The following is a 14,014-nucleotide window of genomic DNA, read 5'->3' on the forward strand; positions in this document are numbered from 1 at the left end:
TTTACTCTATCAAGTCACGGTAAGTACCTCGATCAAGAGTATTACAGCAGAAAAAGGGATTCAAATCCAAGTGTTTCGATTTCAAGGCAAGAAGTCTAACCATCTGCTGCCCGAGGATACTTAAACTAGTTTTGCACTATATATATACATAAAATATTGTTCCAGATATCTTACATTTATTAATTTTGCTGATACTTTCTCCAAAGGAACTTTCAAGGTATGTAGTATGATACCTTTTCATCCATAGTGACTCAAAATGCTAGAAACACTACAGTATACTACCAACAGTCAATCACTCATCTAGACACCATATCAACACGCACACACCCACACACACACATACACACAACAGGCAATTTAGTCACCAGTTCGCTTGAAACATGTCTGTACACTGTGGGAGCAAGTCCATGCGAACACTGGGATAACATGCAAACTCCACACAGACTGAGCAAGGGTTGAATCCATGTTGTTTCGCACCACCCTGAAGCTACTTGCTGCACCATCATGCAACCAATCTTTCAATGTACATGACAGAAGTGTGAATTTTGAAAACCTGACTAGTGGAGATGTTTTTTACCCTTTTGTTTTTTCATCCCAAGGAAGCTTTTTCTGTGTCCCATTGCCTGGAGCTCACAGATACGTCTCTAGATGGTCCATAATTCAAGAACATTGCTCCACATTTCTACCAGTGGTCCACTGTATCTCTTCCCACGTTAATCCCATTACAACTTTTGATCACCGAGCTGAGAAGACATGTGTCTTGCCTTGTTGTGTTCGTATGCAAATAAAAGTAAGAAAATTGGTACTACGTTTTTCCTTTGAAAAGGGTGCTGTCCGGTAGCAGCAGTGCTGAATATGGACTGAATGAGTCAATCATTTGTTTGTCATTCTGTTTTTTATTTCTAGTATTTTAACAAAAGTAATATGCCACTCAAATAGCAGAAAAGCACATTTTCTACTGTTGGGCATGTATTGAATAATATTCAGCTAAAGGCATTAAACAGACAAAGGATTTTAAACAATTTTGAAATTTAAATAAAAAAATATCAGAAGAGCCACCCAACAACAGTGTGCCACAAATATCAAAGAGACGCCTTTCTGTAAGAGTGCACTGTCGTTTAAAATAGTTTAGCATTTACATCATTTCATCATCGCTGCTGTACTTAAATAAGCACGTTAAACACTGGGAGCAGCTCATGCTTTATCTCACAGGTAATAAAGTTGCACTCTGTAGCCACCTGAGTTGCAGTTATATTTTGTAAATTTAATCACTGGTGTTAATGTTTATATAACTAGGTCTTCACACTCATAGGTTTAGTGCTTAAATATTCTTACCATCACTTTTGCTATTTTTCAGCACCTTCTCAAATAATCTTGCATTCGAAGATGTATGAAGAACTCCACCTCACCCTATGCGCATGTGATCCAGACCATACTGTATTCATTTGGCTTGAAACTTGTAGTATTTTATGTTGTATTATTCTATTCCCAGGCCATCGGAAGGTTCATTCCACCTCCCTCTATGAAGGCATCCCGAATGACATTGTAGAGCTCTTTGGACCGCAGACCCTCCTCAAGAGAGCTGCAGTGCACGGCCACAGCCCCACTGAGGATGTCCACCGAAGATCTCCACAAGGGATCCCCACACTGTAATCCCACTAAAAATCTCTTTCTGTTCTCTTCGGGATCGGGGGAAACAAGGCACTGCCACGGTGTCTCTCTCCCTCCTTGTTCTGCTCTGCCCTGAACTACATCTCCAGCAGCACGGATCGAGCGAGTAACAGTGAGGAGGGCGACAATGGAGACCCTGCAGGAGACTCCTGCTCACCGAGGAGACCCCGGTGCCGCCAAGCAGGTGCTGGACACGAGCATGATGACGTACGCGGATCTTCGTGGGGTGCTCCACGTGAAAGCGGAAAGCGCGAAAACGGTTAAAGTGAGTTTCACCGGCGAAGGCGGGCAGCTGGACATTTTCAAGAGCGACAGCGGCGCGATTCGAGACTCGGGAGGTCGGAGCTCGCGGGACCGAGCGCACCGGGACCCCTCGGACTCCCGTCAAAGCGCGTGCTCGTCCAAAGTTGTCGAGAACAAGAATAAGCGGGATTCCGGGAAGAGTCCGGAAACAACCCGTGAAAAGCGAGAAGAAGGAGCCCCGGAGACCGGCAACAGGCAGCTTGCGCCCACCCAGGGGGGCCCTCCGGGGCAGAAAGAGAGCAAAGCCACGCGCGGCTGTCGGAGAAGGGGGTCCGAACCAGAGAACGCGGTAAAGGTGGTCCGCTCCGGTCCCCCCGCACCAAGCGCCACGCAAGACGAGTCGCACTTCATCACCACGCACGAGATCCAGCTGTCCGAGCTGGACCACGACGTAGAGGGCGCCCCTGCAGCGGGATCTCAACCGGACGCTGAGGATGTCACCGCGCGGTACTTGTGTGCGGACGGTGGGGGAGCCACAGTCTGCGCGGAGCGTGGACGCGCCACTGGGGGTCCGTCGGGGAGTCGGCGGCGCGGCAGCAGGGGCTCCACCGCGGAGCAGATCCACCTGTCAATCACAGCCACCTCTGCGGCTATAAATGAGCCTGGCCACGCGCGGGAAGAGGAAAGCGGTGACGGTGGTGGCCGTGCCACGCGTGGGGGAGACATGAGTCGCCACGTGGTGACAGGAGCTGGGCGCGGCCCCCTGCGCGTGCACCTCAGCGCCAGAGCCAAGGGGAGAGACGCGAGCGAGCGCTCGAGCGGCGCGTCCAGCGCCCTCAGCGACCTGGACGAGGCCGACAGGGAGGTGCGAAGCCTCACTGCCCGAGCCTTCAGGAGCCTGGCATGCCCGTACCTCCACGCCTCCGCCCTCGTGGACCTCAGGTGTGACGTGGCGTCCGGCAAAAGCGCCACGTCGCCTGTGCAAACAGCCCCGAAGGCGGACGGTAAAGCGATCGAGGCTCTAAGTTTAGCCAACATAAAAGCGCCCCCCACCGAGGTGATGCTCCTGAATGGCTACCTGTCAGAGGTCGCAGGTGCGCCGTTCTCCCTTGTCAAGGCTGCAGCGCCGATGCAGGGGCCGCCTGGCCAGGCCCGCCCCGGGCTCGTGACCCTCACGGAAACGTTACATTTTCACTGCAATGTGCACGCGGGAGTCCCCGGGGGCGATCGGCGCGCCAAGTCCGCCAGAAATGCGGGCGGATCACGTTCCGCGCAGCGAGTGAAGCGCCGCGCGCCAGGCGTGCCGGAGGACGAGGACAGCGCGCCGCCCCGGAGCGCAGGGGCGACCATGGACAGCGCGCACACGAGAGCCATGTTCGCGTCGAGCCTCCTGAAAAATGTCATCTCCAAGAAAATGCAGTTCGAGCAGGAGCGCAGGATGGAGCGCGGCGAGATAGAGGAGCCCGCGCCGGTCGCGCGCACCGGCTCCCCCGGCAGAGAGCAGGAGGAGGCGCACAGGGAGAGGAGCGCGCGGCGAGAGAGGGGCGCGCCGAGCCTGAGGCGCGCGTCGAGCCTCTCCGAGGGCGGTTCGGACCTCACGCCTGAGCGCGTGGAGGAGCCGGCGGACCTCGCGGACGCCGGACGTGCGGGGGACGCTTTAACTGTTGCATCAGGAACTAATTTAGAGCCGAGAAACGACGCGGGACTCGATACTAAAAAAGGAGCTTTCGAAGCCTCCCGAAGCACGTTGCTTCACAGCCAAAATAGCGCGTTCAGGTCCTGGAGGGACAGCGGGGTAGAGTTTCAGAAGGAGAGCAAAAGCGATCGAACGGCACCGGGGAGCGCGCCTTCGTCCGCGAGCGCACCGGGGGGACCGCACGTGCAGCCCGACGGGGGCGGCGGCAAGCCCATGAAGATGTCCCACTTATTCGTGCCGAGCATCCAAGTGACGTCTGGGGACGGGGGAGTCGGTGGGTGTTCCAGTGGGGACCGAGGCGACGGAGGGCGCCTACAGGTGTGTGCGGACAGCACCCTGTACCTGACCTCCAGGTCCCCGGAAATCAAAATCAGCCTGAGGAGTGTGAGGGGTGACAGGTACAACCCGTTCGACATCGCCAAGCTGCTTACTCCTAACATCGGAGCCGGTGGAGCGGGAGCCCTGGCGAAGACGGCCGAAAACCTGAAAGGTCAGACCCCTGGCACAGCCTCAAAGGGTGACGTGGGGGACCGAGTGCCCCACTTCACCGTCAGGGACATCCGGGAGAGTAAGAACAAGCTGCAGACTCCCATCCACCAGGTGAGAGATGTGCGGAAGCTGGTGAAAAGCTCCTATCATTTTGTCTCCCTGGACAACAACGAGGAGCACAGCAGGGTTCCCAAACAGGGCCCGCAGCAATCCCCGTTGGCAGTCTCACCCATTGTGATTAAATGTCAGTCTGTGAATACAAATAGCAGCGCAAAACAGTCTGGAAATTTAATAGAGGCTTCCAAACGCAGAGCAGGAGATAATATGTCTGAAGCACAAAGGTCGTCTCCTCAGGTGCCAGTAGAGGGTGCCAAGAATGGCGAAAGGGCCACAGGCAGGGCCTTCTTGGTTCCCGTGAAGCAGCTCAATGGCGATTCCTCAGATGTGCCTGCGGGTGTGAAGATCGAAATGAGAGCGATCACACAGAAGCAGGACCTCGGCGACACGGGCGACAGGAAGCCCGAGGCGAGCGTGGCGAACCAGGCGGCGCTGGAGAAGCTGCGTGCCGCTGTCAAGACCATGGAGCAACTGTACGTTTTCGACAGGAACGAATGGAAGCGCAAAACGGAGCCGCGGCCCATCACGGACAGCCACGTGCTTTCGCTCATCACCAGCGAGGAGCACGGCGGGGCGACGAGGGCTGAGCCGGAGGAGGAGGAGGCCAGCAACACGGAGCGCTTCCTAAGGAGCGACTCCGGCTCCGACGTGGAGAGGTCTCCGCCCATCACCCCGGCCACAGCGCAGCCCAAGGTGGACAGAGATGTCCAGAAAGCACCGCAGGCTCCATTGGGATGCGAGGAAAGAGATGTGCTCAGGTCCCAGTCCCTGCAGAACAAAAACGTTTCCACCCAGAGCCAGAAGACACCCACTGTTGGGGGTTGCAGCAAAACGCCCCAGGTGTACGCTTCCACACAGACACCCTTCGGCACAAAAACCATCCCTCCCAAGGCTATTAGAGGCCCCCTATCTTTAAAAATATCTCCTGCGAGGCACACGGCCGAGCGGCGGGAGAAACCAAACGGGCGCGAGGCTGAAAAGTCTGCCGTAGCTCCACTCGCACCGTCGGCCGTGCCAGATGTGGAGAACTACTTGACCATACCTGTGAAAGGCCACGCGAGTGACACCAAAGTTACTGCCGCCCCCGAGCCCCCCAGGGGACAGACTGCCACGTACACATTCACCAACGGCAGTTTCCAGCCTCAGACCACCAGTCCCAGGAGCCAAGCCGAGAGACGAAGCGAATCCAGAAGACGGAAGGGGAGCGGGCAGTCCCCAGAGAGCTCCACGGTTGCCATGGGAATTGGATCCCTGGACATCCCGCCCGCCACCATTTACCACCACGCTTTGCCTGCCGCGATGCAGGTGGGCCACCCTCAGGTCGTCTGCCTACCCCCCTCCGTAGCTCCTCCTCCTGCTGTAGACCCCTTCCAGCAGATGCAGCGCAAGATGCTGCTGGACCCCACAACGGGACACTACTACTTGGTGGACACACCTGTCCAACCAGCCACCAGGAGGCTGTTTGACCCAGAGACAGGGCAGTATGTGGACGTTCCCATGTCACAGCCTCCTGTGACCCCCCTGCCCATGCCCATGCCCCTCCCACCACTGGCACTAAACTCTGCTGCGTATGGCGCAACCTACATGATCTACCCGGGCTTCCTGCCGGCCCCGGCGGTGGTGCCCGCGCGGACCTTGCACTCGCAGCCGGCTGAGGGTGGGGACGGGGCCGAGCACACGGGCCCCCAGAGCAGCACCTCCTACATGGAGGGGTCCTACTATATCCCCACAGGGAAGAGCCATCAGTCCCAGCATGTCACCACCAGGGGGGCCAAGCCCATAATTAGCATCACGTCACAGCAAGGCCCGAGGATCATCGCCCCGCCATCGTTCGATGGGACCACCATGAGCTTTGTTGTGGAGCACAGATAAAAGTGTGTTGGAGATGACAGGTAAAGCAACTGCCCTGCCCTTTCCCAGCAGCTGGGTGGCATGCTTCTCCGGGCAGCTTGCTGGTGACAGCATGGCACACGTTAAAGGAAACTGTCTGAACGCAGCACGCTTCTTAATAACCATGATCTTTAGAAAAGTATCACTTCCAGACAGTAAAATTTTTTTTTTTTTTTAAAACATACTTCAATTTGCAGGGTAACCTCATGCTTTTCTCAGCAAGAAACACAGATGAAACTGGTCAGATTTCCAGAGCTGCTTCATCCCCTTAGACAGCCTGCTATCAGAACCATAACAGGGACAGGAAACTGTGATATTGCTGTCCTCTCTATCTAATACTTTTGTCCAAGGTGACTTAAAATCTTAGGTTTGTACACTGAGCTACTTACCCTGATGTACCTATTGATACAGCTGGGTATGAATTAAGCATAAGTACCTTCATCAGTAGAGGGGGTGCAGTGGCACAGTGGCACAGTGGTGCAGTGGGTTTAGGCTGGGTCCTATTCTCCAGTGGCTCTGGGGTTCGAGTCCTACTTGGGGTGCCTTATGATGGACTGGTATCCTGTCCTGGGTGTGTCCCCTCCCCCACCAGCCTTGTGCCCTGTGTTGCCGAGTTAGACTCCAGGTTGCTGCAACCCCACTTGGGACAAGCAGTTTCAGACAGTGTGTACACCTTCATCAAGGGTACTACAGGGACTGGAACCTGGGAGCACCATTTATAAGGCAGCAGCTTAACCACTCTGCTAACATTATTATTTTTATCATCACTCTACTGATATCTGCAATTAAATCAATTAAATGTGTTTAATATGCAGTGTTATGTAATAATGAAATGTACAGTATAATAAAAAATGCAGATACAACACATATATATTTAAAAAGCTCCAGTTATAATAATTTTTGAGCTTCAGCAACCATCTGTGCAGCAAAGCTCTAAACTTGTTGAATCATTACTGAACAGTGATACGTGTTTAACTGTAATTTTCTAAAGCAAAGTGTGCATGTGTGAATTATCGCTGTGAACTGTGAAGAGGGCTGCTCTTTGCTTCAGATGATTTAACTGTTATACTACGTTTACCAAACTCTCTCTCTTTCTCTCTCTCTCTCTCTCACACACACACACACACACACACACACACACACACACACACACACACACAAAGTAACCAAACTCTGTTAGACACATTATTTGGGGATGGGGAATTAACTTCTGTCCATATTATACATACATACAGACATACAGCACCCGCTTGTGACATTTTGGGCACAGTACTTTTGGTTGTGATATATCACAGAAGGAACCTTAAAACACAATTAAATCATGGGAGATTAGGTGGTAGAACAGTAAGAACAAAATGAAAATAATAGGATGGCATAGTGACACTGTAGATAGCACTGGTGTCCCATAGCTCCTGGGCTGTAGGTTTGAATCTGGCTCAGTCTGTGTGGATGTTTGCATGTTCTCTTCATGGCAATATGGGTTTCCTCTCAGTGCTCTGGTTTCCTCTCACAGTCAAAAGGCCTGTGTTTCAGGTTAACTGGTGATGAAATTATACGTAGTGTGTGAGTGTGTGTGTTTAACTTCCCTCACACCCTATGCTTCCAGGATAGACTGGACCATTACAGCCCAGTCTCCATAATAATAATAATAATAATAATAATAATACATAGCATGCTGTTGTGGATAACATCCATAGCTAAGCAATAAAATAATAGAAAACAACAAACACCTTTCTGGAACAATTTTCCTCTTCTAAATTTTAATTTTTATGGAAACAGCAGTGTGTGATTGCAATCCAAAACCTGTGAAATATTCTTCATACCATTCTGAGTGTGTGCTGAGACCCTTAGGGGAGTTCTCACTGTAGATATTCCCAGCTGGTGACTTCGTTTCTTCTATCAGAGGTGTGTAGGATCAGATCTCACCTGGTGAGTCAGTTCCTTGTTCCAGAGATGAGTATATTCAGAAAACATTGTAGGGGACCGAGGTGTCATTACTAGGCACTGTGAGTGCATACACGGGTGTGAGGTTGTGTGTGTGTGTGTGGGGAGGGGGGGGGGGGGTACAGTGGAAGATAAAAAGGTCACAGCATGCAAAATATTTGTTGTGCTGATGTAGGCTGAACCCAGCTGCTGCAGGAAATCAAGCACTGAGCAGGCTGGGATATCAGCTTTTTATAGGCTGGGGGTAGATTGGGGGGTGATGGGGGGTGTGGGGGGTTGGCTTACAGCTGTTCCACATACAAGCGATGCTCAGGGAGCTGGAAGCTGGAGTTTCATTGCCGTGTCTTGATGCGGGCTGCAGGTGCAACACTCCTCTGCTGCCTCCTTACGCTTTCCAGCTGAACATCTGCGGAAGTGCTGCTGCATTCAGGGTTCACGCATCCCGATAGGTCTGAAAAATCAGTTATGAATATTTCATACGCACCAGTTGGCCTTCTTGCATGAAGTGAAATTAAAGGTACAGAAACCTACAGAGAAGGAGCATTACATAACAGTAAACTCAGAGGTGCTGGAAGAAGGGTTCTCTCTAAATGTTCACTTTCATTTGGTGTTTTGGATGCCTTTGCTTTTGATCATGAAACATCTTCAAGATGTGAAGCCCTTTGTCAGATTTACTCAACTGGCTCCATATTATATCCTCTTGAGCTTTATTCATTCATGCTTGTCCACTCTGGGGGGCACGTTTTTTTTTAAGCTATCTCCCAGACTGTTCATGTTACAGTGCTGAGTACCTTATAGGAGACATGCTATGATTTCACCGATACCACACATTTGGGGACAGGGTTCGGACAAACCTGAAAAATCCAAAAAAAATTTTTCTGCACAGAAGAGGGATGTACAGTACCAGTGAGAAGTTCGAGGACAACTGGGTAACCTTGGCAACATCTGAACAGTACCAACTGGAAAGATGATTGAAAGCAAAGCCGTGGGAACTGCTGCAGAAGACATTCGCTCATTCCCTCATCAGGCATATTCCCCAAAATCTCATTACTAAAAAAAACTAGTTTCCAGCAAGTGAACTCAAACTTTTCGCTGCTGTTGTACATTTAGAATTTTTTAAAATTATTTATTCATCTCTCTGACTCTTTTCTGACTTGCTGTCACTATGGTTTGTAAACCAAGCTCCTTCCAACAATTTAATTTTTACTGTATCAGTTCAGGGTAAGTACCTTTTTCAAGGCTTCTGCAGCAGGAGGTGGGTTTCAAACCTTCGCCTTTTGTCTGAAAGCAACAGCTCTAACCACCACGTCACCTGCTGTTTCCAGGATGTGCTGCTTTACTGTAGAAATGAATATTAGTTGTATTTAATATGTTCACACAACAAGAGGAAGTGATCTGAGGACATGAGCTTTGCCAATGTCATTTTTTGTAAACAGTGACGTGGACTATGTGCTCAATGTTGATCTGTAGTATAACCAAACACCCCATTACCCCCCCAGCACTCAGTGCTGCCACTTCCTCTTCCATTGAGGTCTAATTAATTTTCCTTCTTTATTTCACAGAGACAACTCGTGAAGAGACTTCCTGTGACACATCAGGATAGGTACTGTTAAGCTCCAGATCACCGGTGTAGTCATCTCCATGGTCAGGAAGAGTGACTACTCCACAGCTCCAATAATACCTTGCTGCCCTGGTCCCCAAGTGCCCTCCTTGTTCTTCATCTCTGCTGAGTGTTTCTCTAAAGTCCGTATCCCATTAACTGCTTTTCTGTGATTTGCAAAGTTCTGGATTAAGACTAACAAAGAGCTTTTTTGCGCTCCAGAGGAGACCAGATTCTGCAACATCATGTGACAAAATGCATCAGCAATCAACAGTGGGATCTTCAGCTCCTCAGTCAATTTGGGGTTACGGTCCAGGGGAGGTCTTGCTGCCATAGCTTCTCCTGTTCTGCTGGGGGCTCTTGATTACCATCTATTAGCTGAGCTCAGTGATGCAGGTTGCTTTTGCTTTACTAAAGACAAATTTTGGAAGATACACAAGTGATCTATAATTAAAAACAAACTGGAAAGAGCTTCTATCTACAAAAATTCAGAACCCAAATGTTCATATGAAGAGCCAGGGTACTTGAAGTTCATGGAATGTATTATTTCGGAAAGAAAGACAGCACATCTACAGTCAGTATTAAAACTGTAAATGAAAAATAAAACTGCAAAAAAAAAAACATTTGAGGTTCATTTGGGTACTCAGTCCACAGAGCTAGTGTAAATCTTAAACCGTACGCATGTTGTTACCGAGAATACTTGTTTACAGCTGCAGCGGTATCTATAATTAACTTTTTTTTGCATAGACTGTTTTTATTGCATTACACAGAACATTAATTGTAGGCTTTTGATGCTGCTGGACAGCTCTTATGCAAGAATTAATTTTGTTTAAAATCGAGTATTACCATGTCGGTGTAGAATATTTCAATTTAAAAAGGTGCTTTGTGAACATATTCTAATGTATAGCATGTGTGTTTGCAAAATAACTTCTCAGGCTTAACTGTTACATTTGAGGAACCTAAAAGGAAAACCTACGGTAAAGTTACAAATCACTGGGCTAAAGTCTGTTTATTTTTAACTCAGGATTGTGCGTGTGTTTGTTTGCCAGGAAAATCTTGGTTTTTCATTTTAAAAAAATTTTGTTATATAAGACTATAAATATTGTTCACATTTTGAAATTTTTTGTTCAGTGCTGGATTATTATGTCATCTGAAGCGTTAAATCTGAGATACTCACTGCTGCAAGAAAGCAAGAGTACTATGTTGTCAAATATCAGAACAGCTTTGTGCTCTTCTGCTTTCTACCTTTCTACATATATGTTATTATATAATAAAATATATATTCATTCATATATATGTATAAATTAATTAAATCCTGAGGTAAAAATAACCACTTGGTTAATTATGCCTGAACGCACTCAAAGTGTGCTGTGGGAAGAAGTTTAACTGAACATCAGGTAGGAATATTTGTTCTCAAGCACTAATCTGCTTTTTTTCCCTCTTGTTCAAAATGTGAGAAACCAGAGTTCCTCTCTGATTAAGTGCTTTATTAGATCATTTAACAGCTGCAGCACCACACAATCAAAGGAAAATTTAACACAGACTCTGTGCACAATCTACAGAGAAATGCATTTGTGCATTACGACTGTAATTGCAACTGAATAACACACGTTTACAAAGGAGATGGTGGTGTGCTGCATAAGCTAAAACCAAAAACTAAAGTGAAATGCAAATGCAGCTTTGCCATCATTTTGCAATAATAATTTGTAATAATGTGTGCTGCTCCTTTGGTCAATGTGACTCATGTTCGTATGTGGTTAAAGTGAGTGATTCTTTTTTTCCATATTGGTGTAACGATCAGGTGTATGAGAGAAGGTCAAGGGACGTAGTGAAGGCCAGAGGAAAGTCTGTAATGGGGGGTTCTCCACCTGTTACCCGTGAAGATGGGAGGGTAAGCGGTCGAAAATAATCAGTCATTTGGCACTAAGGGTAATCATATCTTCAAGAATGCACAGGAAGAAAAGCAGAGGTCAGGATTGATGCACTTTGTAATATCGTGGCTTTCGGAATGAATGGAACTTGCAACCAAATGAGCTTTGTGACAGTTGTCCAATAAATATGTTGTACTTTTCCAGTTCCTGCATCTTTTTTGAACTAAATATCTTACTTCATCCTGAATGTCAGATGTTACCCTGTTTTTTAATCTCACCACTAATGACCATTATCAACTAAAAGTACATATGAACATTACATTACTGTTCTGATATTGATCTTCTCATTATTGTTCTTACACTATTATCTGGTACAACCGGCACTAGCAGAAATGTAAGAAATGAGAAATGTGGCCCCATGAATCCAAAGTAAGGTATCTCTTTTGTTCCTAGACTTTTGGTAACCTCAAAGCAACCCTCCCTAACATCCCCTCTCATGGCCTCCCCCCAAAATGGTCACCTCTGCTGAACTGAAGCTCATCCCAAAGAGTTTACAGGCTTTGTTGTCGTGGTGTCCATGGCAGCAGTATGAGTCCAGTCTCAAAAGTGCAAACTTCTTACCTTGAGCTACAAACCATTGTGCCCAGAGACCCTAACCCACAATTAAATTCAGAAAAATTAATAAATTGCAGTAAATATAACCAGAAGAATACAAAATCAGGAGCAGTCCTGAAACTTGACCTATAAACTTTCAAGAAACTACTGTGCCGTCAGTTGGCGAGCAGGCCTCAAGAGCCCCACTGTGTGTGTGATGAAGTACACATGAACCTTGCAAGAAAAGGGCAACACCATCAAGATAATCCATGTTCTTGGGCGTTAATTAGTAGTTTAATACCCAGATGGGATCAGATCTCACGCTATACTGCTCCAGGGCACGTCTGAACCATTCTGCTACTTACCCCATGCCAGAACGAGTGGGCATTGGGGTAATGGAATACAAGATGGGTTCACCATCAGGCCCTCAGGGAGGATCGGTTTTACAACCTCCATAATGTCTCTCCAACTCAGGGTCTTTCAGGGACAGCTCAGGACACTCCACTCAGGCTTGCAATGCCAACAATGATGCCAACAATGCCTTTGTTCCTGTGGCAACATGCATTGTGTGAAACCCGCACCATCCATGGCCACTGGTCCATCTCCAGCTATTCCTCCAGGAAGTAACAGAACCAGGGAATCCTCAGCTAAGCCTTACCAGGAATGAGGAGCTCTAGGGCATCATGTGAATACCAGCAGGTCACCACACAGGCAGATCCACACGATCCATTTTTCTCCTCTGAAAGCAATGCAGATGGACTTGTTTTCCTAAACACCGTTCTAAAGTCCTTCTCTGGTCAGCTAAGACCACGACAGATCAAACCGGAGCAGAGAAACAGCAACATGTCCTTGCCACGGCTGCTTTTAATACACACTTGGTGTATTAAAAGTAGATTTAATCTACTGTGCACTGGACATGAGGTCATTCCACTTTCTGTTTTACTTTTGCATCGACACGCATTGATGTCTTGTTCCATTACGTTCTATACTATACATACAAGGATATTTTGATGCATTTACAGATCCTGGTAACTGCAGCTACACGGACAGATATTCTCTGGGTTATGGGGCGTCATGTTGCTCCCTTGGGCAGGAAAACCACGTGCTGGTGTGCTTTCTGGACAGGTGACATGGATCGTTCCAGAGTGCTCTGACAGGAGGGAAGGGTCCGACCCTTGAGGAAAGTCCCTTCATCCCCAGCACAATCTGCCAGACCCAAATTAATCCAAAAGACCCAGGCTTTGGCAGAACCCCGGTGAGAGCTAATGCCACACCATGCATTGAGTATAAACTTACGATACCTAATATTACTGAGTTACTTCAGCATTAAATGTGAGTGCTCTGCACCGCAGAAGTGTAAGCTTCATCTGAAGGTGGAGAGGGTGGTACAGCTGGTGTTGAAGTAATAACACTCCTAAGACCTTGGAATTGTGACAGAAATGCTGTCAGTTCAACTCCCACCAGCTGACCTCTTACTGCACCTGTTGTTGAACCATACTTAGCTGACACTCAGCTTGTCGCTGAAGTGCTTTTGCAAAAAAATTTCAACTAAAATTTTGATACTCAAAGTGTTTTTGATTGGACCATCTGCTAAGCACTTGAAAAATAAAATCAGCACCGCAGCAACAGCCAAGAGAAGCAGCTGGGCCTGAGCCACCAGCTCCTGTGTTTGTTGTGATGCTATACATATCATCCGCTGCTCTATTATTAGAGGGGATCCACACAGAATGATGAGCTGGACACCTGCAAATGCCACTCACACAGACACATAAAAACCCAGCGTCAAATTCCGCCAAATTTCACACTGAAAATTAACTAAAATTAAAGTGTTCCTGCACTGGAAACACCTTGTTGTCTAAACTGCAATGATAGAAGCAGAATGACTGAGATAGATTTTAA

General features: G+C 48.1%; 1 protein-coding gene across 1 annotated transcript; it reads left to right on the plus strand.

Moving 5' to 3' along the window:
- Positions 1 to 969: 969 nt before the first annotated feature.
- LOC108938806 (uncharacterized protein C4orf54-like) lies at positions 970 to 10,719 on the plus strand. The gene is made up of 2 exons (XM_018759732.2): positions 970 to 6,108; positions 9,613 to 10,719. Exon 1 carries the CDS (start codon positions 1,799 to 1,801, stop codon positions 6,086 to 6,088), a length of 4,290 nt encoding a protein of 1,429 aa, XP_018615248.2. The 5' UTR covers positions 970 to 1,798; the 3' UTR covers positions 6,089 to 6,108; positions 9,613 to 10,719.
- Positions 10,720 to 14,014: the final 3,295 nt, after the last annotated feature.

This window comes from Scleropages formosus, chromosome 5, assembly GCF_900964775.1.
Source record: "Scleropages formosus chromosome 5, fSclFor1.1, whole genome shotgun sequence".
Classification (NCBI taxonomy): domain Eukaryota; kingdom Metazoa; phylum Chordata; class Actinopteri; order Osteoglossiformes; family Osteoglossidae; genus Scleropages; species Scleropages formosus.

Excerpts from the sequence above, each read along its gene's own strand:
- LOC108938806 (XM_018759732.2), top strand. The coding sequence starts at position 1,799 with ATGGAGACCCTGCAGGAGACTCCTGCTCACCGAGGAGACCCCGGTGCC.